This window comes from Peromyscus leucopus, chromosome 1 (assembly GCF_004664715.2).
Source record: "Peromyscus leucopus breed LL Stock chromosome 1, UCI_PerLeu_2.1, whole genome shotgun sequence".
NCBI lineage: Eukaryota > Metazoa > Chordata > Mammalia > Rodentia > Cricetidae > Peromyscus > Peromyscus leucopus.
Genome location: NC_051063.1, coordinates 190,370,105 through 190,395,142, shown reverse-complemented (window position 1 = coordinate 190,395,142; position 25,038 = coordinate 190,370,105). Strand labels below are relative to the sequence as shown.

Sequence of the window (25,038 nt, the reverse complement as noted above, 5' to 3'; positions counted from 1 at the left end):
CCCAAGTTTGCAAAATAATTACAATTATAGTTTTACATATTGACCTTCATACACTTATAGTGAAAAACTTCAATACACCAATTTTACCAATGGTCAGATCAGTCAAACAATAGATAAACAGAGAAGTACTTGAGCTAATGTAATGTGTAAACCAAATAGACATAGCAGATTTTTACAGAAGATTTCATACAACCAAAAAATAATATACATTCCTCTTGGCACTTTAAAAATATTTCTCCAAAATGGATTATATACTTAGACATAAATCAAGTCACAACACATACAAGAATATAAAAAAAAACTCTCTACATTTTGTCAGATCATTATGGATTAAGGCTTCATATAAAAAATAACAACAACATGAGGCTTACAATTTCATGGAAACTTACCAGTTCCCTAATGAATTAAAAATGAATCAAAATAAAAAAACATTTAACACATTTTAGAATTTATTTAAAAATGAACACACAGTGTACACAAACACATTAGATATACTGATAGCCTTTGTAAGAGGCAAGTTTATGTCACTAACTTCCTATTAAAAGTAATTGATTTCATACCAGTTATTTAACAGGATTCATCCTTTTGCTGCATACCATAAACACACCTCAACATCAAGGATAGACATTACCTCAGGATAAATTGTTGGATTAAGTTATTTCAAGGAAATGCACTTAAGAAGCAAGGTTGGGTAGACTTTTTAATATTTTACAAAAAAAGACTTCAAACAAAAACAGTCAAAAGTGTTAAGAAGGCCACTGCACACTCATCAATTGAAAAATGACTTTTAAATTCTTTTTTTTTTTTTTGGAGACAGCGTTTCTCTCTGTAGTTTTGGATCCTGTCCTGGTTCTCACTCTGTAAACCACTTTGGCCTTGAACTCACAGAGATCTGCCTGTTTCTGTCTCTCAAGTACTGGGATTAAAGGCTTACACCACTGCTGCCTGATTCAATTCATAACATCTTTATAACCTATATTCCAGCAAATTGGAAAATCTAAAATAAATGGATAGTTTTCTCAATAGATATCTCTACCAAACTTAACTCAATATCAGATATACAATTTAAACAGACCTATAAACTCTAGTGAAATACAAGCAGTCTTTATAAGCCAAACAATGGGAAGGGGAAGCCCCCAGTCATAGAATTTTAGTGCAAAATGGAACTAGACTTTCAAAGATGATTTAACATTAATTCTTTTAAAATTATTTCACAAGACAGAAACAAAATCAATATTACATAATTCATATTACAATTTAGAGTTGCCCTGATCACCAAACCAGAGGTGAGCCCAGTAAAGAGAGAATAGCACAGTGACAGATATGGATCTATTTGTAGCCTTCTACATGTTGATATCCAGTTATGCCAGCACCATTTGTTGAAGATGCTTTCTTTTTTCCATTGTACCCTTTTGGCTTCTTTGTCAAAAATTATATGTTCATAGGTATGTGGGTTAATGTCAGGGTCTTCAATTCAATTCCATTGGTCCACATGTCGGTTTTTATGCCAATACCAATCTGTTTTTATTACTGTAGCTCTATAGTAGAGCTTGAAGTCAGGGATTGTGATGCCTCCAGATGTTGTTTTATTGTACAAGACTCGTTTGGATATACTGGGTTTTTTGTTTTTCCATATGAAGTTGAGTATTATTCTTTCCAGGTCTGTGAAGAATTGTGTTGGTGTTTTGATGGGAATTGCATTGAATCTATAGATTGCTTTTGGTAAGATTTCCATTTTTACTATGTTAACCCTACCTATCCATGAGCATGGGAGATCTTTCCATTTTCTGACATCTTCTTCAATTTCTTTTTTCAGGGACTTTTTTCTTGTCATATAGATCCTTCACTTGCTTTGTTAGTGTTACCCCAAGGTATTTTATGTCATTTGTGGCTATTGTAAAGGGTGATGTATCTCTAATTGCCTTCTCAGTTTCTTTGTCCATTGTATTTAGGAGGGCTACTGATTTTTTTGAGTTGATCTTGTATCCTGCTATGTTGCTGAAGGTGTTTATAAGCTTTATCAGTTCCTGGTTGGAATCTTTGTGGTCACTCAAGTATACTTTCATGTCATCTGCAAATAGGGAAAGCTTGACTTCTTCCTTTCCAATTTTTATCCCCTTAATCTCCTTATGTTGTCTTATTGCTCTGGCTAGAACTTCAAGTACTATATTGAATAAGTATGGGGAGAGTGGACAGCCTCGTCTCGTTCCTGATTTTAGTGGAATTGCTTTGAGTTTCTCTCCATTTAATTTGATGTTGGCTGTTGGCTTGCTGTCAATTGCCTTTATTATGTTTAGGTATGTTCCCTGTATTCCTGATTGCTCCAAGATTTTTATCATGAAGGGGTGTTGGATTTTGTCAAATGACTTTTCTCCATCTAGTGAGATGATCATGTGTTTTTTTCTTTGAGTTTGTTTATATGGTGTATTACATTGATGGACTTTCGTATGTTGAACCACCCTTGCATCCCTGGGATGAAGCCTACTTGGTCATCGTGGATAATTGCTCTGATGTGTTCTTGGAGTCTGTTTGCCACTATTTTATTGAGTATTTTTGCATCAATATTCATGAGGGAGATCAGTCTGTAGTTTTCTTTCTTTGTTACATTCTTATTTGGTTTAGGAATCATGGTAATTGTAGCCTCATAGAAGGAGTTTGGTAATGTTCCTGTTTCTATTATGTGGAACAATTTAGAGAGTATTGGTATTAACTCTTCTTTGAAGATCTGGTAGAATTCTGCACTGAAACCATCTGGTCCTGGGCTTTTTTTTTGGTTGGGAGACTTTCAATGACTGTTTCTATTTCCTTAGGGGTTATTGGACTATTTAAACAGTTTATCTGGTCTTGATTTAACTTAGGTATGTGGTACCTATCCAGAAAAATATCCATTTCTTTTAGGTTTTCCAGTTTTGTAGAGTAGAGGTTTTTGAAATATGACCTGATAATTTTCTGTATTTCCTCAATGTCTGTTGCTATGTCCCCCTTTTCACTTCTGATTTTGTTGATTTGGATTCTCTCTCTCTCTCTGTCTTTTGGTTAGTTTGGATAAGGGCTTGTCTATCTTGTTGATTTTCTCAAAGAACCAACTCTTTGTTTCATTAATTTTTGTATTATTCTCTTAGTTTCTAATTTATTAATTTCACCTCTCACTTTGATAATTTCCTGGTGTCTATTCTTCCTGGGAGACTTCTCTTCTTGTTGTTCTAGAGCTTTCAGGTGTGCTGTTAAGTCACTAGTGTGGGATTTTTCCAACTTCTTTATGTGGGCATTTAGTGCTATGAATTTCCCTCTTAGCATGGCTTTCATAGTGTCCCATAAGTTTGGGTATGTGGTGTCTTCATTTTCATTGATCTCTAGAGATGAAGGAATGGTTCAATGTATGGAAACCTACTAAGGTATCAACCATATAAACAGAATGAAAAAAAAGAAAGAACATATGATCATCTCATTAGATGACAAAATCCAACACCATTTCATCATAAAAGTCCTAACAGAATATTTATGTAAGGGACCTGCCTCAACAGTTTAGAACAAGAACATGGCCAACACTAAAATTTAGTAATGCTGATTTTTTTAAAAAATTTTTTGTTCTTCAAAGGAGTTTATTAGTGAAAAACTGGAAACCTAAAAATTCAACAGTAGCTTAATAAAATGTGGCACATATGAAGAAATATCATACAGCCATAAAAAAGGATATATATATATATATATATATACTTCCATATATATATATATATATATATATATATATATATATATATATATGACACAGCAAGATCCTCATGGCACTTTTGAGTGGAAAAATATTACAAAACAGCGTGTACAAATTGATCCCATTTAAAAAATCTCTAAGTGTGCATAGAGTCTGGAGCCCACACACCTGTCACAGCACCTCTCCTCATTTGGTGGAATCAGAGGCCATTTTTCTGTTTTTCTTTTTGTCAGCATATTATGACTTGCATTAATAAAAAAGCATTAAAATTCTTAAAAAGTCTACTTTGATGTAGGAATAAGAGTACAAATTAGCAACCTGAGGTACAGAGATGTAGATAAGTTAGTCTATACTACTTCACTGGTTTGTCTAGCTGTTTTGATGCTAAACACCAGTTCAAAGGCACTGTGTGGAAATATGGTGGCTAGAGCTCATCTTTATTTAAACCAGTGGTTCTCAATCTTCCTAACGCTGCCACCCTTTAATACAGTTTCTCATGATGTGGTGACCCCAACCACAAAACCATTTCATAGCTATTGCATATCTGTAATTTTGCTACTGTTATGATCTGTAATGTAAATATCTGATATATAGATGGTCCTATGCGACCACTGTGAAAAGGTCGTTTGACCCTTGAAGGGGCTACAACTCCCAAGTTGAGAACCACTGCTTTAGACAGATGGGTCCACATTCCTAGAGATCTTACACAGCATCCAGGTCCCGGCATTCTAAGCAATACTTTCCTTACTGACACTAAATGCATCCTTCCTCCTCATACCCACTTGTAAAACTGATCTGACAGTATCTCAACCCATTAGAAGGCAAGAGGAAATTTTCCAGAGATGTCAAATTGCAGGCGTCTGAGGGTGGAAGACCAGCTGTTAGCTCTGCAGTGTTTCTCAACATGACCACATCAGGATCACACAAATGGCTTACTGAACAACTGGAGGGGGGGCTGCTTCCAGAATTTAGCTCAGTAGGTCTTAGGGTGTATGACACAGGTATTAGGAGTTTCTTTTTCCTTTTACACAACACGTATTTATTGAGCATATATGTGCCAGGAGTAGTTTATGTTTAACAGAATTAAAGTCTCTATCTTAGGCTACATTCTAGAGTGACAGGTACACGCTAAATAAATAAATTATAAAAACTACATAATTACAATTAACAAACATAATAAAAGAAAGTGAAATTCCTTTTTTGTCTTAAAATATTTAAAAAGCTGTCACATGGAATATTAACATTAATAATTTCACAGGCCCATGTAGACAAAAGGATAAATAAGGTAGAATATTTGAAAACAACAATTAGCATTTCAACAAGTTTCCAGGCATTGCTGATACTGCTAATTTGAGGTCTTGTACCCTAATAGGACACAGTAGGAGAGGGCAAGCATGGCACTTTCCATAACTTCATAGTCTCACGAGGAGACCATGCAGGGAAGGAGAGGTCCTGGAGCAAAGCTGCCTGTCAGGCATTTCACTCTGGCTTGTGCAACTAGGCAACTCATTTCAAATGTCAGGTATAGTGGAGATAAGAAAGTGGACTTTCAGGGACTGTGTGTCAGCAGTGTGGCATTCTGTGAAGACTGCACAAACAAGTTCTGTCTACCCTCTCATCTTCTCCCTGCTACACTTGACCTTGGAAGCATCCCTCCTATACTAGATTCCTGTGGTTCCTGCTATCTGAAGGTGAAGAGCAGACTGGGGGGACGAGCTCTATCATACTGAGGATGCTGGCTCTAGGTTTAATTTCTGTGTTTCCCACAGTGAGGTTCATTCTCATTTAAGGAACCTCATTTGCAATGAAGGTTTTTTTTATTAGAACCATGCAAATGTTTCAAGTATAATCTTGTGGGTTAGATAACTTTAAGTACAAAGGTGTATAAAATCCATTTCTTTTTCTGTTTGTGGAAAGCCTATAAACACCTTATTTATTATTTCATGAATATATGCACCCTTTACTCATTACTGTGCTATTGAATTATTCTCAGGGGCCAAGGGTTTATTTGAATAACTCTGAATTGCACCATGAAATAATAGGCTTCCCAAGAGTATTCTTCTATGCTAACAATCTCCTTGGGCCTTTACCTGAGTAATAATTAAATTTGTAACTTTAAACCAAAACCAAAATTAAACAAAACACCCAACCAAACAATAAAACCTCATTAAAACAACAGCAATAACAGTAAAGGAATATGCCTAAAGAATATGGTGGTTTTGTGGTACAAGGGGACAAGGAGCCTTTGATTCATCCACACTGCAATATGAATCCTCTGGTGGCTTAGTTCAGCCCCAGGAACCAACACTCCAGATGGAAAGCATAAGGCCCTGCTACCTACTCGCACTGGGTGAGGTGGGCATAGCTGGATCTGGCTGGATTCAAAGCAGTGGAGAATGGACTTGACACGGAATAAGCACAGCTCAGGTGTGAAAGATTTCCCTCTAGTCCACTGTTGCAAAGCCACACAGTTTTGCACTCTCGAAGAAAGGTGAATTTGCTCTGTCTTCATAAGAAGGAATCTTCCTTTCACATTCCTCCATATACACATCTGAGGACCCCAGGGTAGCTCATCCCAGGACAAGAGGTCATGTACATTTTAAATAATTCTATTTAAATGTACAATAAGATCTAAGAGAATAGTAGTTCCATTTGCCTCATCTCAAATACTAAATAAGACATATCACCACACACAGCAAAGACTTGCCCCATGTATTCCTACTTTCTCTGCAGTCCATATCCACTGAAAGAGGCTCATCATTCCATACTCATAGAACAATCTCACACGGGCAGTATGTGTTCTAGAATACAAACTAAGTAGAAGACTAGGAAAATGGTATAAGGAGGTCACATCTCAATTTCTATTGCTCATCAGATACTCAAAATAGTCCTCTTTGCAGCCAGTACTGGATTGTAAAGTGAGCAAAAACAATTTAGGAAGTCAAAGTTAGAGAAGAATAATTGGGTTAATGCAAGGTATTGATCTGTGAGATGCAAGAATCAGGAAGGAACATCATGTTTTAGAAATCAAATATTCTGCTTGTCTTTTCATTAATAATGTTTGATTGGGAGCAGTAGAAGCGATATGTCTTATATCATATATTAAGTGAGAAACAGTGGTCTGGTGTTCTCTCTGGGTCTTGTTGAATATTTAAAAATCAACATTTAATGTAAAAATGAACTGTGATTCTTTGATGAGCTGTAAAATTTTGGAACAGAGGAATTCAAGAAATTTCTGAATGTGGCCTGATTACTGGATCTGAAGAGAACAGAAACACAAGATTTGGTAAATATTCTGTGCCTGTCATTTTTGTAGTCTAGGGCCCACTCTACATGTTGTGTAGAATTCAATTGCACCAAATATGAAGCTGCTTTACCCTGGAAGAACTTTGTGATACAATGCCCATTGCACAACCACGTATTCTGACTTTTTGAGTCCTCCTGAACTAGTAATGCTTGTCTCACTGTGCATCATCTATTAAATTTCCTGACAACCCATCTAAAGGCATTAAGATTAATGGATTGATGAGGCAATCATGGTACCTAATTTTCCGTAGATTTCATCCTGCCGGGGGCATTAATTTCCATAAAGATGAGTGATGTCATGGAACTACTTGAACTCTCCTCATATATATTTGGCATCCAAATTTAATCACATGGACTGCTGACATCAGATTCGGAGTCACAGAGAAGAAAGTGTCAGAGATTTTTTAAGGAGTCAGGAAACACTAGAAAAAAAAAGAATCATAAATGCACAGGTGTCTCCTCTCCATCCACAGAAATGAAAGCAAAAGGGGGTACATGGCTGCCCATTTGATGTGCGTATCTACATGGCTGGTCACAATTGACAGTGCTCAGGCACACAACTGGACAAATATGTTCACTTTGACTTTCCTCTTCTTGCCTGTGAGCATTCCACTTCTTGTGTCCAGTTTCATTCATCCCAGTTGCTCCTGGAGAAGAAATCAGAATGAAGACAAGGATGGAGACTTGGTGACAGGTTGTGTCTTCTCCCTTGCAGCAGCACAGTGGCCAATAGAAAAAGGGAATTTCAACAATGATTTAATATACATAAGTTCCCTTTATGTTTTATGAAATATCATTGTCAATATTTCATGATGGATAGAGGAAGAGCATCAGAAAAATGCTTTCAATCATCGCCCCCATTTTCCCAACCTGCATATCAACAAACACCCAGAATTATTTTAGAGACTCAATGCTATTTTTCTAATTTTGTTTTGTCCAGAGTGTTTTCTGTTTTCCTCTCAGTTACAACTCCATCTTAAAAGGTTGGAAGCTGAGTTAAGAAAGGACTCTATCTTGTTCCATCACATATAGCCTTCTTCTTCAAAGTTTCTGTAGCACAGTAGCAGGTGATGATTAATCAGGTGGACCACAATTCTGTTTCAATTAGTATCATTCTAGCAGGATACATGTAAACAGTCATAGAGTAGAGTCAGCTGATGGTCCCTCCATTACTGTGTAGGTCCTAATGCATGTGATAGGACAACTAATATTTGTGGCACACTTAGCTGCAGAGAATTTTCATACAGATGTTCACTTACTATTTTAGACACTCTGAATGTGGTTCCATTATGTCTTTTGAAGCCTCATCGAGAATGGAAGTAGGAGACATGTTCACTGTGAATATCATGTTTTCCTATTTCTCCTTGCCTCACTTACATGCATGTACAAACCCTGGCCTTTAATTTCCAAGTTCAGTTCTTCACTCTCTATTTAGTAAATAATGAAGTTATAGAATTTAAATAATATGTTTGCATTGTTTGAAAAGTGAGACTGTCATTTCCCTTGTCACTTGCCTGAGAGATGGCTGTGGTAGGAGTTACTTGGAGACACTTGACAACAGGGTTAGAGGAGTTACCTATTTGCACATCTTTGCCATTATTTAATAAACATTTGTCTTCTTTCTTTATATTTAAATTGTTTATTCTCTGACACTTACATCCCAATTACCTCCTATGCTTACTTTCTGTAATTATTCTTATTATATCTGCATATTTTGTGATACTGTGCATTTACACATTTCATTTGGTAGATTGTTGATGGCAGTTATCAAACACACTACTTTGGCTCACTGCCCACTCTAATGGCTCAGTTATTTGAAGTTTCTGAATGTTAATGTGCAGTACTTAGTGTTTGAGCTTCACAAGTTCTAGTCACAAATTCCTGTTGTGTGATACTGAAATTTTCAATGATATTTTTTTCTGGCTTGTAATAAAGAAGCATTAAAGTAATTTTTATTTTAAAAATATACGGGCAAATCTTATTTTTTATACATATAAAAACACAGTGGTACAATTTCTAAGTGGAAATGAGATTGTATTAAACTCTGAATGAACCATTCAGAATGAATGAGTATGTTTGATATTTATTGGTCAGATGATTTGAATTGACTATAAAGAAACTTATGTTATCATTCTTCCGATAAACAGAAATACAAGTTGGTATTGTTCACACCCAACTGTATATTACTCATTTTTATTACAAAAATACCATCATAAACAATCTTTCATACATTTCACACTTTATAGTCTTCTATTTTATAAAGAATTAATAATGGCATATGTAAATATCAGTAGGATATGCATTCTGTGTTAGTGTAAGTGGATAGTCAGGAGATGTTTCCTAGAAAAAATATGTCGACCAGATATACTAAGTGTGAATATATAACTTGCCTGTGAAAACATAAAATAGGTGAACAATACTGGGGAGGTACTAAATGCCCTTAATCTCTGCACTCAGGATCTGGAGCAGGCATATTCCCATACATTCCAGGCCAGTGTGCTCTAGAAGAAGGTGCCATTCAAAAGCATATAATCCATTCCCAACTATTGCCTAAATAAGCAATAGTACTGTCCATATGTACAGATGAATAGTGACATATATCTTTACCAAATACATCTCTGGTAGTTAAATTTATTTAAAAACAAATCTCCAAAATAAAAATTTTACACCTGCATTGGATAAACCAGAAAAATAAAACAACAAGACAAAAAGGATATGAAGGTAAATGTTAACTAGATTGCCCACTGATTATAAAAAAATTGTAAACAAAAGAGCCAAATATACAAACTATTGTGTGATCATAAAACATTATTTAATTGTCTTAGCCAAGTCAGTTAAAATCATAAGAAAATGCCATAATATCATTCGTTTGTACATCACATGTATTTTTCATATTGCTTGATAATTCCAAAGTGAAGACGTGATCAGGATTGCTGCTTGGATAAAGACTGTGTCTTTGTCTTTCTCTGCTAAGTAAGAACTCCCAAGGCAGAAATGGACACTACTGTATGTGGAAGATGCCAATGGCTCATGTTATTTATGGGAGATGCACTCTCATGAAATGTAAAAGCTATTATAAGCTTCCAGCTTCTTATGTCATTCCAACCACAGAGCAGAGGACATTTGTTTCAGTATTTGGGGGTGGTTGGGAATATCATCCAGTTTGTTATAGTCCTTCTATTGACTGCAAAGTATTATCTGTAAATCTCTGTTCATAATAAACACCATACCCTTTTCCAGAACACCAACTGAAAACAAATACTTTCCACTGGCCTTAGCTTTTTCCCTGGATGAAGTCAATAGGAACCCTGATCTTTTGCCAAATATGTCATTCATATTTGAATTTCCTGAAGGTGGGTGTAAGACTGTGTCAAAATTATACAGTCGCATGCCTTTTTCTGAAAAAAATCAACAATTTCTCCCTAATTATAATTGTAAAGAAAAGACTATGTGTGTAACGGTGCTGAGTGGACCAGACTGGGCAACATCTGCAAAGGTTGGGACAATGCTGGACCCCTACAGATCTCAACAGGTGAGACATTTGTGGCGCGGTCTGCAAGAAATCGTGACTCTGTTGGTACCACTCCCAGAGGCAAAGAAGGGTGTAAGGAGGATACTAACCTCACACTTACGTTAAACAATGTGGTCAAGGGTACTTTTCAGAGACTTGATGGGGCTTCATTTCCTTTTCTGAAACTGAGATGAGGAAGGAAGTAATAGTAAGAGATTTTTATAGAACTCTTTGTTGAATGTTTGTTTACAAGTTCTTAGGAGTGCATGCTACCTAATACATCCCCCTGTGTCCTAGATCCTCCAGCTTACTTATGGGCCTTTCCATCCTATCCTGAGTGATCACGAGAAATTTCCCTATCTGTATCAGATGGCCCCCAAGGACACATCTCTACCCCTGGCCATGGTTTCTTTGATGCTTCACTTCAGTTGGAACTGGATAGGACTGGCCATCTTAGACAATGATCAGGGTACCCAATTTCTATCACATTTGAGAAGAGAGATGGAAAAAAATACAGTCTGCTTTGCCTTTGTGAGTATGATCCCAGTCAACATGCACGTATACATGTCAAGAGCAGAAGTGTATTATACCCAAATCATGACATCATCCACAAATATAGTTATCATTTATGGTGACACAGACAGTACTCTAGCTGTGAGCTTTAGAATGTGGGAATCTCTAGGTATAAAGAGAATATGGATGACCACTTCACAGTGGGATGTCACTACAAATAAGAGAGACTTAACACTTGACACATACTATGGGACACTAGCTTTTGCACAACACCATTCTGAGATTTCTGGTTTTAAAAAGTTTGTCCAGACACTGAATCCTCTCAAATACTCAGATGAATACCTCACAAGGCTGGGATGGATGAACTTTAACTGTGAGGTCTCACCTTCTAAGTGTGAGACACTGAAGAATTGTTCATCCAATGCTTCATTGCAATGGCTAATGAGACAGCCTTTCGGCATGTCTTTTAGTGATGACAGTTATGACATATATAATGCTGTGTACACTGTGGCCCATGCTGTCCATGAGATGCTTCTTCAACAGGTGGATGATGGGAAAGGACACTATGGTAACTGCTTGAAGGTAGTGTTTCTTCTATTGGATAAAATATTGTGTCATCAATATCATTGCCTTGCAGTCTGTCAGATGCTCTGATTTACTGGATTAGTAAATGTGTAATAAAATAGACATATTTCTGAAAACCTAATCTAGAGTTTGGTATAAATCTTAAAGCAAAAGCAGTGGAGTGGAAGACACAATTTATCAAGGAATATTAGTAATTATATTTCATAACATCTGAATATCATTGTCCCTGTTCATCCGGAAACCTAACAATCCTTCCTCATTAATCCACTCCATGAAAAGAAGAAGAGCCCTTCTTCATCAGCTGTCAAATATGTGGTAATCAGTGTATCGGATGTTTTTTCTAAATGTTCTCAACAGATTGTCTTCCACTGTAGGCTCTGGGGAACTCTTTTGGCACTCTGAGGGTAATTACACAGGAAACAGTGCTAGAATTCATTTCTGAACATACATGTGTATTTTTATGTGTGGATGGATGGTTCCCACTGTGTATGGGTGTATGTTTCTGTGTGTATATTTGTGTTGCTGTGTATATATGTGTTTCTGTCTGTCTGCATATCTATCTGGTGGAACTGAGCATAAATTTGTCTTGTGTCAGTGTCTTTCTGTATGGGAATATGTTTCTGTATATATCTTCCTGTGTGTTATTTTATCACTTGTCTGCTTTTGACTATTTGTGTGTTTTGTGTATTTCTAGAACATTTGTGTATCTGTGTTTCAGTGTGTCTATCTGTATCTTTGTCTGTCAATCTCTCTTTCAATGAGAGTATAAATTTGCCCATGTCAATGTCTCTCTGTATGGGTGCTTTTATCTGTGTATGTCTCTTTGTGTATATATATATATATATATATATATATATATATATATATGTAAGTGTGTGTATGTTTTATGTCGCTGTATGATGTATTATGTCTTTATGGATGTGAGTCTCTTTCTCTGTCCGTGTGTCTTTCTCTCATTCTGTGTGTGTGCATTTTTCATATCAATGTTTGGTACCTGTATGCATGTCTGGTTTTCTTTTTTGTAGTTTCCCCTGAAAGAACTTTAATTCTAGGAATGTTATGACACTTTCATTTATCCACTTACTTTTCTTGTATTTCTCTCCTGGACACCTTCAATAATATTGCCCTTAAGATGAAATCAGTATATGCTTTCTGACATCAAGGAAGGGCACATACAATATAGAATGCTGCCTCTCTTTCAGCTGCACTCCTTTCTGAGGAAGACTCATTTCAAAAATCCTGTTGGAGAAAAAGTGAATATGAACCAGAGAGAAAACCAGCAGGGAGAGTATGACATTTTCCAGATTTGGAATTTGCCATATGGATTTGGATTTAAGGTGAAGATAGGAGAGTATAGTCCATATTTTCCACATGGTCAACAGCTGAATATATATGAAGATGTGATAGAGTGGTCCACAGGAAATAGACAGGTGGGTCTGACCTAAGTGTAATCATTTCTGTAACACCATGGTAACATTGTTAGGTGGTGAAATACATTGTCACATTGAGAAGCATTTTCTGGCCTTTAATTCATATTTTCTCTTTTCAGTTTTTGATGTGACATTTTATTAATTCTTTGAGGGTCTCAGACATTCATGCCACACATACTGTGAATTTTTATCTCTCTACAATAGGTTTCTGGTTTTTAATATATAAAAAAATTGATTGTTACCACTGTACTACCTTATTTCTAGTAAAGTTCTCCGGAACTCTGCACAGTTCACCTTCACCATTCCGTGTCCCGACAAAGAAGGAGCGCTGGCCCATCCTGCTCTCGGGTCTCCAGGCGCCTCCCCTCACCCTGCCTCATAGGCGTGACAGTTGCCAGAGGCTCAATGGCGGCTGGAACTTCCAGATCCAAGCTGGAATGGCTACCCACTACACTTTTTTTCCAATTAAATGTGTATGGATATCTTGTCTTCATATATGTCCCTGCCACACTGGCATGCCTGGTGCATATAGATGCATATAGACTTGGATCCCTGGGAAGTGGAGACAGTGCTGGGCCACACAGTGGGTGCTAAAAATCAAACTGGGCCTTTTACCTGATCAGCAATTGTTACAGATAGCTGAGACAATTCTCCAGTCCTGAAGCATGTACTGTGTAAACGAAATTGCTCACTAGAGGAATGTTTCTTTGTTCCACTAATTCTTTTACGGTCCCCCAAACAAGGGTGTGTCTAATTTCCATATGTGTGTGGGGAGGAAGTGTTATTAGCAAAATAAATGGTTTTTGAAAATTTATAAATGATTTTTTCTATTATAAGTCTTGGTATGATATAGGTATGACTTGGGATGTGGGTAATTTTATGGTATCCTAATCCAACTTCCCATCTATAATTTAGCTTGAAATTTAAAGAAGCTAACTTCAAAAAAATATTCAAGCTTGATATAAAGTTGTATCTCATGAAGAACAGATAGTATAAAATCTAGAAAAAATATTACTTTTCAGAATGACAAGTAAAGTTATTATCAGGGAAGAGGATATATGAGCTGAAGGTATAGAAACTGCATTTTCCATCCATTCAGAGAGCAGGAATGAAATTTCAAGTGTTTTCTAACCAAGTTCACTTGAGCACTACAAAAACATCCACTGGAGGCATACAGAAGATTAGGAACAATTCAAGCAGTGCTCTACTCCCCAGACATAAAATTTTCTATGCAGAAAAGAGGAACAAATTATATAGAAATCAAATCAATACAACTCCAAATGTCAGAGACATAGGCTTAAATGTGAGTATGTTCAAAGACATACAAAAGTAAGAATTCAAAGAATGACTATAACAGTATTCCAGGATATCAAAGAGGACACAAATCACCTCCAGAAGAATCCAATGAGATCACAAAAACTTTCATACAATGAGGAACTGAGTGAGCAGAACACGAACACATTTCAAAAGGTATAAACAAATGAAAAAATTCAAACTAAAATATGTAAAGAAAGGAAAATAAATCCAATAAATATCCTAATACAAATTCTCATTAACAGAATATTTCAAGTTGGAGACAAGATGGCAGACTTGAAGACAGGGCAGAAAAATTAGAAAACTTAAACTGTGACAAAGATAAAAATAAGGACAAGTGAAAGATATATGGGACCAGGGGAATAGGATTAAAGGAACAAATTTCCAAACAATTAGCAGAAGAAAAGAAGAAGGACTTACCAAGACATCAACAATATATCTAGTAAAACACAATGGAATTTTCCAAAATATTGGGAGATATGTGTACATGTAGAGACAGGAAGCATTTAAATTCTAAAGACATACCAGAAAAAGAAAATCTTCCCATGACATATTTTACTTAAAATTTCAATTATAAAAGAAAAGAAGGGAAACAAAGACTGCAGAGAAAGAAACACATTTCTTCAAAAGGTCCCTGACAGATAACAGCAGATTCCGCCATGAACTCTATTAAAAGGGGAGAGTATCAATGATGCAATTAAAGTAGTTAGAGATACAGATGCCAAATGCAGTTACTATGCTCAGCAAAGTTATCCTTTATAATCAATGGAGGCTCTTCATGGGTATAAACTTGGCTACATGTGGAATTCATTAAACCTCAAAAAGGTTAAAAAGTATGGAAGGCATACTTGAGAGTTTTTTTTTTACTTAATTTCAAGTAGGAAAATACACTTGTTATCCAGATCTTTAAGATAAAAAGACATGCCTTATATCGAGTGATGGTGGTACATGTCTTAATCCCAGTACTCTGAAGGCAGAGGAAGGTGAATCTTTGATTTCAAGGACAAGCTATTCCTCAAATCAAGTTTCAGGACAGCCAGGGCTACAAAGAGCAACCATGTCTGTTAAATAAAACAAAAAACAAAAAAAGAAAAGGAAGTCATGCCTTCAACTGACATCTTTAAAGCTGGGAAAAGACACATCTTTTATCTGGATCTTAAGTTGGGAAGACGCAACTTTAAATTAAAGCATTTGATCTTGAAAATTGACCTCTAATCTGGGCTATCCCCTCTGCTGGAAGCCTATATAAGGACACAGAAAATTGAAACTTGTGCTATTTGTGTGCTTGCTCTCACCTTGCTAGTGATTCCATTTCTTCACTTGCATTAGAAGCTAAATTTATGTGAACTAAGTGTTTAATAAAGATCAACTGAGACATACAATATCAAGGAATGAGAAGTTTCTACTTTCCTGGACTTACTATTTATACCTAGCAATTGTTAGATTAGCTAGAACACATCCTACAAGCCATCCTAATAGATTGCAGACAGACAGATTCAGATTCACTTTAAAATTTCTGTTACTCCAGAGAACCCTATCTAATACAGAGACATACCAATGTTCAGGGATGTATGTAAGTTATAAGAATTCATAACCACTCTAACATTTCTATGGAAGACACATGAAGAACTACTACACACTGAAAATCAGGATAAATAAAAGTGGTCCTAGAAGACAAAGACAGCATGAGAACACTGGACAGAAAAACAACTGTTATCAAACTGTATCATGTATTGCATTAACAAAATAGAAAATAATTAGCATATAATTATCAATAAAAATTCAATGTTAAACTTTTCATTCTCTAATCATAATACACAAGCAAAAAATTGTTTTGTAAATACCAACATTCATTTTTACTTCCAAAAACAAACCACACTTATAATCTTGGAGAGATCCGTTCTGTAAATACAGAGGAAAATAATTTTGAGATTATAATAAAGAAAATGATAGACTAAACACCTGGATAGACATGGATGGAAAATATTCTCAACTAAACACTGACTAATGTAACTAAACAACACTCCAGAAAGATCTGTTCCCTGTGACAAACATGACTACGTTCCAGGGACAGGATGGTTCAACATATGCAGATTTATCTGCTAAGTAAATGCTGCACAAAAATAGACTCAAGCACAGGACTATGTGATTATACAAATATGTGCAGATAGGGCTCTTACCAAACTTCAGCATCAATTCAGATTTAATATTTAAAACAAAGAAGAACCTGACAAAAATAAAAGGAAGATATTCTGATTAATAAGGTTTTCTTTTTTATTATTCCAGCCTGATCACTTTAAATTTTTTCCCATGGCATTTCTATTGATAACATTGAAGAGAAACTCAAAGAGTTTCCATGAAAATTCTCAGTGAGGTCAGTCATATGTGGCAGTGCACATTTTTAATCAAAACACTTGGAGGGGACTCAAGCAAAACCTTCTCAGTTTATGGCCAGTCTGGCATACATAGAGAGTTCATATGAGCTAGGGTTGCATATAGAGACCCTCCCTCAAAAGAAATGAGCAGAAATTGGACAGGGATGATATTTTTAGTTCCATACATTTGCCTGAAAATATCACGATGTCATTGTTTTTTCTGCTGAGTAATTCTCAATTGTGTAAGTGTACCACATTTTCTTTATCCATTCTTTGGATGAGGGGAATCATCCTGAGCAATGTAACACAGATCCTGATACACAAACACGGTATGTCCTCATTCATAAGTGGATATTAGATGGAAAGCAAATCAAAATAGGGCTAAACTCCACAGCCCCAGAGAAGCTAGGTAACAAGGAAGACATTAAGAGGGACACATGGATCACCAAGGGGAAATTGATGATATCTCCTGGGTATACTAGGGGTAAGGGGAAGAGGAAAGGGAACAGAGGATGGAGACATGTGGAGCTGGGATGGTCCGGTTGGGGGAGGGGTGGAGAGGGAGAGCAACAAAAGAGACATCTTGGTAGAGTGGGGCATTATGGCATTATGGGGTTAGGGAGAAAACTGGTGCCAGAGAAACTCCCAGGATTTCCCAAAAGTGACCTCAGCTAAGACTCCTAGAGAGGGTGCCTGAACTGGCCTTCTCCTGTAATCAGATGTTTTACTGCCTTAATTTTTTCATAGAACTTTCATCCAATAACTATAGAAGCAGATGCAGATATTCATAGCCAAGCACTGGGCCAAGCTCTGGCAGTCCACTTGAATAGGGGTAGAGGAATTATTTCATCAAGTTGGGTCAAGATAATGACAGGACAACACACAGAGAAAGCTAACCCAAGTAGGAGGAGCTTAGGGTCTCTAAACATACAGCTAGGGACCCCCCATGGTACCTAACTAAGACCCTTGCATGTGAGTGACAATTATGTAGCTGAGTCTGTTTGTAGCCCTTGCAGTGGGACAAAGATCTGTCCCTGGTACATGAGATGGATTTGGAAACTATACCCTATGTTGGGATTAATTGCTCAGGCTTGATGCAGGGGGGAAGCAATTTGTCCTGCCTCAACTTGGTATACCATGCATTGTTGACTCCCATGGAAGCCCTTACCCTTTCTGAGGCGTAGATAGGGTGGTAGAAAGGAGGTGTGGAGAGGGAACAGGATGAATGGAGGGAGAGGCAATTTTGGTTGAAGTAAAATAAATTATTTCTTCAAAAAGAAATTGAAGAAGGATAAACATTTTCTCCAATCTTCTTGAAAATTGTCTTTAATCTTAGCAAGTACAAGAAGAAATGGTAAACATGAAATACAGAAATAATGTAAGAAATGTGCTCAGTGGTAGCATACACCTTTAATTCCAGCATTCAGGAGGCATGAGAGGCAGATCTATGTGTGATCTAAGTTAACCTGTTCTACATATGTAGTTGAGGTATACCAGCAATACATTGTGAGAACCTATTTCAAGAAAACTAGCTGGATCAAGAAAAGAGAGGGAGAACAAGGAATAGGAGACCATGGTAAATGAAGACCACATGAGAAAAAAAAGAAGCAAAGAGCTAAAGAGGCCCACAGAAATCCACAAAGATACCCCCACAAAAGACTGCTGGCAATGGTCGAGAGACAGCTGGGACTGACCTACTCTGGTGATGGGATGGCCAAACACCCTAATAGTTGTGCCATAAACCCCATCCAAGGGATGAGGAATCTGGATGCAGACGTCCACGGCTAGGCCCCTGGTGGAGCACTGGGAGTCTAATTAGTGAGAAAGAGGAGGGTGTATATGAGCAAGAATTGTTGAAACGAAGGTTGGATAAAGCACAGCGACAAATAACCAAATGAATGGAAACACATGAACTATGAACCAAAGACTGAGGGGCCCCCAACTGGATCAGGCCCTCTGAATAGGTGAGACAGTCGATTCGCTTGATCTGTTTGGGAGGCATCTAGGCAGTGGTACGAGGTCCTGGGCTCGTTGCATGAGTTAGGTGTTTGAAACCTGGGACTTATGCAGGGACTCTTGGCTCAATCTGGGAGGAGGGGACTGGACCAGCCTGGACTGAGTCTATCAGGTCGATCCCAGTCCTCGGGGGAGACCTTGATCTGGTAGAGGTGGGAATAGGGGGTGGGCTGGGGGGAAGGGGAGGGGGACAGGAAGGGAGAGAATAAGGGAATCTGTGGCTACTATGTAGAACTGAATAGTATTGTAAAATAAAATAAAAAACAGGTGCCCTAGAAAAAAAAAGAAAACCACAGCAAAAAAGAATATTTGGAAGTAAACATAATGTGTAGAAAGAGTTAGAGGCCATGTGATTTTGATACAGAACTCAATACAGAATAAAGAATGCAAAGTGAGTATGCAACAATCAACAGTTGTCTAAACCAGTATATAGATCACTATCACCAGGTTTTGATCAATACAACTTTTTTGTATTATAAACTTAAAGAAATCCATTAATTAACTTAAACTATCTAACTTTTATTCCAGTTCCCCAAATACTTGCCGCCTTTGTAAAGCACTTTGACCTCAGGAAACACTGCACGTTAAGCTCCATATATACCAGCCCAGCACTTCTTCACAAATGCAATAGGCTCTGCCTATTTAGCTGTTTTTTCTTTACAATTTATTTGTCATGCTTTGCAGTGGTATTTATTGGAGTTCTTGTTTCCTATTAGAGGTTTGAAGAGATATTTCCCATGTTTCCGATATCCATTTATCCTAGCTTGCTACACTGTTGCTGTGACTAAACACTGACCATCAGCAAACTGAGGAGGAAGGGTTGATTAGACTCATGGGTTAGAGTAAAAGGAAGACAAAGTAGAAATCTGGAGACTGCAAGTAAACTCTGAAGGAACACTGCTCAATGGCTTGCTTTGCTTGATCTCTCAAATAGCCCTGCATAGAGAGAGCACTGCCCACAGTGGACTGGGCACTCCTACATGAATTACCCATTAATAAAATGCATAAATAATATGAGAGCAGCTACTTCCTTGGAGAGAAATATTTTAGTTAGAGTTTTCTCTAACTTTTCAATGGTCTTTCTGTCAACGTAATGAAAATTAAGTAGAAAAATTAGCTTGCACTCTGTGGTGTTTGCCCACAGCAAACAACCCTTTTTTATTTCTAAATTTCTAAGATTGGGAAGCTGCTCAATTTTACATCAGATTGTTTTTATACATTTGCTTTTGGGGCATTATAAAACATACTAAGTTTAATGTGGTCACTCATTTGGTGTATGTAAAATAGTCTTATCAATATTTTAACATGCTAATGTAATACAGTTATGGGAGGAGTATGTAAAACTCCTGATAGCAGCATATGTCTGATTTTCCTCAGATGCTACCCTCTGTGTGCAGTGCTGATTGTGGTCCTGGATTTAGAAAATTCTTGCAGGAGGGAATTGCAGCCTGCTGTTTTGATTGCATCCCCTGCCCAGAAAATGAAGTTTCTAATGAGACAAGTAAGTGATTGCTGCTGAGATAAATCCTTCACATAGATCATCTTCTCCCAAACACACTGGAATGACAAAAGGGTCTAAAAGATGTATGTAAAAATAAGCCATATCACTTTCCCAAGATAGTTTTTATAGAACTATTATTATTAACAATGTCACTTTAAGTAACATGTTATGCTATGCTGTGACATACATGTTTGACTCGATGAAAATCCATTGTAAGTGACCTTTTCTCAAAGAAACATTTGAAAATCAAACTAAAAAATGAGAGGATCCTATACAATGTCTTAACTAGTGAAAAATCCTCTCTGGAACTACATGTAGATTAGATTCTAGTCATGAATCTTTAATATTTTTTTTCTACTTCCATGTCTGTATGTGACCTTACATAAGTTTATATTTACCATGTACATGCAGGAAATCAATGGAGAAAAAACTAGGGTATCAGATCCATTGAACACTTTTATGTGGGTACTAGAAACCAAATCTAAGTCCTCTGTAAGATTAATAAAGATTGGAAATAACTGCTTTTAAAATTATAAGAAAATGTCAAGTATTATAAGGAAGATTTCAAGCAATATCCAGAGAGCCCCAATTTTAAAGGTTCAATATGATTTGAAATCTAGGGAATTGTGGATAAGTGTTGACACAGAATGTAGAAGTATTGAGACCGATAGTCAGATAGTCAATTTGTTTATATACAGCACACAGTTAATAATGTCAAAAAGTAGGAGATTAAAATGGTTTTGTATGAAAGCAACAAGCCACAGTTATTCAAATGGTGATGTCACCTACACAGCCCATGTTAGTTAAATGATTGTTTGTTTAGCGTTGGTTACAGAAAAATGGCAGACACATAGGCTTTCTCTCATAGTGCCTGTCATCCTTTATAATGAAAGACAGTAAAGGACATTTATGGCCATTAAAGATGATTCAGAAATCAAACACCTTGCTACTTAATCTGCTGATGAATTCATCCCTAGGACCCATATAGTAGGAAGAGGTTTACAACCTCTAGAGGTCATGTTCTGATCTCTGTGCACTCACACATACAACATACTCCAATTTAATCACACAAACTGTAATGAAACTGTTTTAAATATAAAAACATATAAGAGTAAAGGGTATTGCAACAATAAATACAGCAACAATTAACAAAAAATATTTCTATCATTTTTTAATTATTGTTATGTATGTGGTTACGTATACACAATTGCAGGTGCACATGAAAAGTAACCAAGGCCCCTGTAGGTAGAGTTACATCCAGTTATGAGACACCCAGGATAAGTTCTTGGAACTGAATACAGTTTTTCTCCAAGAGCAGTACATTTTTCCTCACAACTGAGACCACATTCCATTCCACTAAACAAATTAACTAAATACATGGGTCCATAAATTTATTGTTCTAGATAAAATGACTTGAAATCTAGAAGCACATCATCTCTGTATTCAATTATCCAATCATTCAAAGCAAGTGTAGCCTCATTTCATAAACTTTACTTGGTGGAGATTACAATTTATGGATGGGTTAATATTCCTCACAACAAATCTTCTGTGCTGTTGCTCTTGTTTGAATTTTCTTCTTTTATTGTGCTCATGGTATTGTATCAATATCTACCTCATACTTGAGTACACTAAAATAATCTGCCAGTCACATAGATGGAAATTAATGAAGGAGGATAGTGGTTGTCTATTCCCAAAGATGATGGAATCAAGATGTAGCTCATTTAAATGATAAGTATATACAGAGAATTCCACCTTTGGGTTAGGGTTAGTGATTCTTATGAACAAGACTCAGGCATAAAGCATTCCTAATGCCAGGTTGGGATACAACTGAGGACATATTTATTTGATTTATTTAACTTTTGCATTTTAAAACATAAAAATTATATTTATGTAATATTCTCTCATTCTTATCCTCCTATTTTCCTCATATAAACACAACCACTCTCATATTTCAGCTCTGTTGAAATTTTTACATGTAGACACACATACACTTAAACAAACACACACCCAACTTACTGATCTTGAAGGGACTTTAGTGAGGCTGATTATGGCAAATATGGCTACTCCCCCATTCCCTTTTCCTTGCTAAAATCCATTAGATTCCAGTGAAAGTTTGAATGAAATTGGCCCCATCATAATGTGTGGTCTTAATGGGGAAGGTGTAGTCTTATTGGAGGAAGTTTGTCACTGTGGATGCAGACTTCAAGGGCCCTTAAATGCTTAAGCCATACAGAATGAGACAGCTTACTTTATGTTACCTATGGGTCAAAAGATGGAAAATGCTCAACTTCTTCTCCAGCACCATGTCTGCCTGAATAGCAAACATGGCCCACCATGATAAAAAAAATGGACTGAGCCTCTGAACTATAAGTCACACATTTAAATCTTTTCTTTCATAAGAACTACTGTGGTTATGATTTTCTTTACAGCAATAGAAACCCTAACTGGGCCTACATTCCTAAAGCCACCAGGGTCTATTCCCTTATTTAGCCACTTTCTTTTCCTGAGGTCATCAAGGTGAAGCTACCAAAGTATTGAAGTTCAACTAGCAAAAACTCCCCTGTAGATCTCCTAATTAACATGTCCAATCAAAATTTAAAACTTCATCCTAACCTGGGGTTCCCATTTTTCCTTCATAAACTTCCATTTTCCTAAAGGCCACATCTCTGTCCTCTCTATTCAGAGCCAGTTCTTTGTCCTCCCTGACCTAAAACCCTTTCCCCCTCTCTCTTTTGTTGCTTTGTCCTTCTCCTTCATTCTCTGTCTCTTGTTTTTGCCTCCCATTTCCTGGCCACAGTCCTCTAGTGCAAATAAATATACTTTGTGTTGAGAACTTGGTCTTGAATTGTGCAGACTCCATGGGTCCCTACTGATTCTGTTTAGTATTTCTTCTATGTCAATGGGTTTGGGCTGGTCATTTGAAAGTAGAAAGCATATCACAGGACATGTCCAAATAGGAAACACAGTCTCCATCAATTACAGGAACAGTGGTCATAAAACACACAGAAATACATCAGGAGGCACTACAACCTGATACATTAAAATAAACTATGTGCAAAACAATGGTTAATGATTTTATCCTCTTTCAATTCACCAGTTTAAGTCCTTTCATCATGGTATTCAGAATGTACTTAAAATAGCTGTGCTTTCTGATAATATAGCAAATGGCATCATCAACACTCAGTTAAAGAGAAAACATAATGATTATTTGATTTCATTCCTCAAAAGACAATGAATATTTTGAAATGGAAGCATTGCTATGCAGCAATGTCCATCAAATACATCCTCAGAAACAAATGCAGATATTGCAATGCTTCTTCAACACACTTAATTGAAATGTCCTGTCATGCACTAATCATACATTTCTCTCTCCATCAGATGTGGATAAATGTGTGAGGTGTCCAGAGGACCAGTATAGCAACAGAGAGCAGGACCAGTGCATTCACAAAGCAGTGATCTTTCTGAATTACGAAGATCCCTTGGGGATGGCTCTTGCCTTAATGGCCTTGTGGTTCTCTGCATTCACAGTTCTGATTTTTGGGATCTTTGTCAAGCACCATGATACTCCCATTGTGAAGGCCAATAACAGGAATCTGAGTTACATATTGCTCATCTCACTCATGTTTTGTTTCTTGTGCCCCTTGCTCTTTATTGGCCAACCCAACTCAGCTACCTGTGTAATGCAGCAAATCACATTTGGAGTTGTATTCACTGTGGCTGTTTCCACTGTGTTGGCCAAAACAGTTACTGTTGTTCTGGCTTTCAAAGTCACAGCCCCTGGAAGAAAGTTGAGGTTCTACCTGACTTCAGGGGCTCCCAACTATATCATTGGCATCTGTACCCTCATCCAAATTATTCTGTCTGCAATCTGGCTGGGAGTTTCTCCTCCCTCTATTGAAATTGATGCACACTCGGTGCATGGCCAAATCATCATTGTGTGTGACAAGGGCTCAGTTACTGCATTCTACTGTGTCTTGGGATACCATGGATCCCTTGCCTTTGGAAGCTTCATTGTGGCATTCTTGGCCAGGAATCTCCCTGACAAATTCAATGAAGCCAAGTTGCTGACCTTCAGCATGCTATTGTTCTGCAGTGTCTGGATCACCTTTCTCCCTGTCTACCACAGCACCAAGGGTAAGGCCATGGTGGCTGTGGAAGTCTTCTCCATCCTGGCCTCCAGTGTTGGCCTCCTGGGATGCATCTTTTTCCCCAAGTGCTACATAATTTTATTAAGACCAGGGAGAAATTCTCTTCAAAAGTTAAAGGAGAAAACATCATTCTGAACTGACATTTCCTTAACTGAAACTGACAACTTTAGTATTGGTACAGAACCATCTCTTAGGATACATTACAAGATGCATTAGCTTGTGACTCTCAAGCATTCTTCTAATGATGATGCCCTGATTTGTCATGAATACTGCTTTTCTGTACATTGTCTCATAAAATTCCAATCAACCACCTTTCCACAAGACCTGGCTATTAGACAACATTCCACTGTTCAAGATCTCTTCTTTCTCTAATATACAATAATGTTTCTAATAAACTGTGTTCTTTTTTTGATATCTGAGTGAATGTGAGACTTTGATAACACAATGGTGAGACTAAACCCAGTGTGTTGTTCTCACACACAACTCTTCCCTAAGCACACACTCTCCCACATCCACCGTGCCTCCAATAAAACTTCCAAAAAGAGAAGGACTCCAAAAGAAAAGAACCAAAGATGCCAAAACATTATACAGACAAGACAAAATAACATTTCTTTAAGTTTTTCTCAG

The 25,038-nt window shown here is 37.0% G+C and overlaps 1 protein-coding gene across 5 annotated transcripts in view; it reads left to right on the top strand.

Annotated features, from left to right (window-relative positions):
- The window catches only part of LOC114685597 (vomeronasal type-2 receptor 116-like), a 35,337-nt gene extending 10,791 nt beyond the window's left edge, over positions 1-24,546 (top strand). The window contains exons 1-7 of one of the 5 annotated variants that reach the window (XM_028860239.1): positions 7,589-7,787; positions 8,251-8,253; positions 10,264-10,514; positions 10,827-11,624; positions 12,830-13,057; positions 20,140-20,263; positions 23,642-24,546. In XM_028860239.1, coding sequence (XP_028716072.1) covers positions 7,589-7,787; positions 8,251-8,253; positions 10,264-10,514; positions 10,827-11,624; positions 12,830-13,057; positions 20,140-20,263; positions 23,642-24,546 — 2,508 coding nt within the window. Of the gene's footprint in view, positions 1-7,588; positions 7,788-8,250; positions 8,254-10,238; positions 10,551-10,826; positions 11,625-12,829; positions 13,058-20,139; positions 20,264-23,641 lie in introns of those variants that run through there. The other 4 variants (XM_028860238.1, XM_028860236.1, XM_028860235.1 and 1 more) reach the window with 4 other exon arrangements.
- Positions 24,547-25,038: the final 492 nt, after the last annotated feature.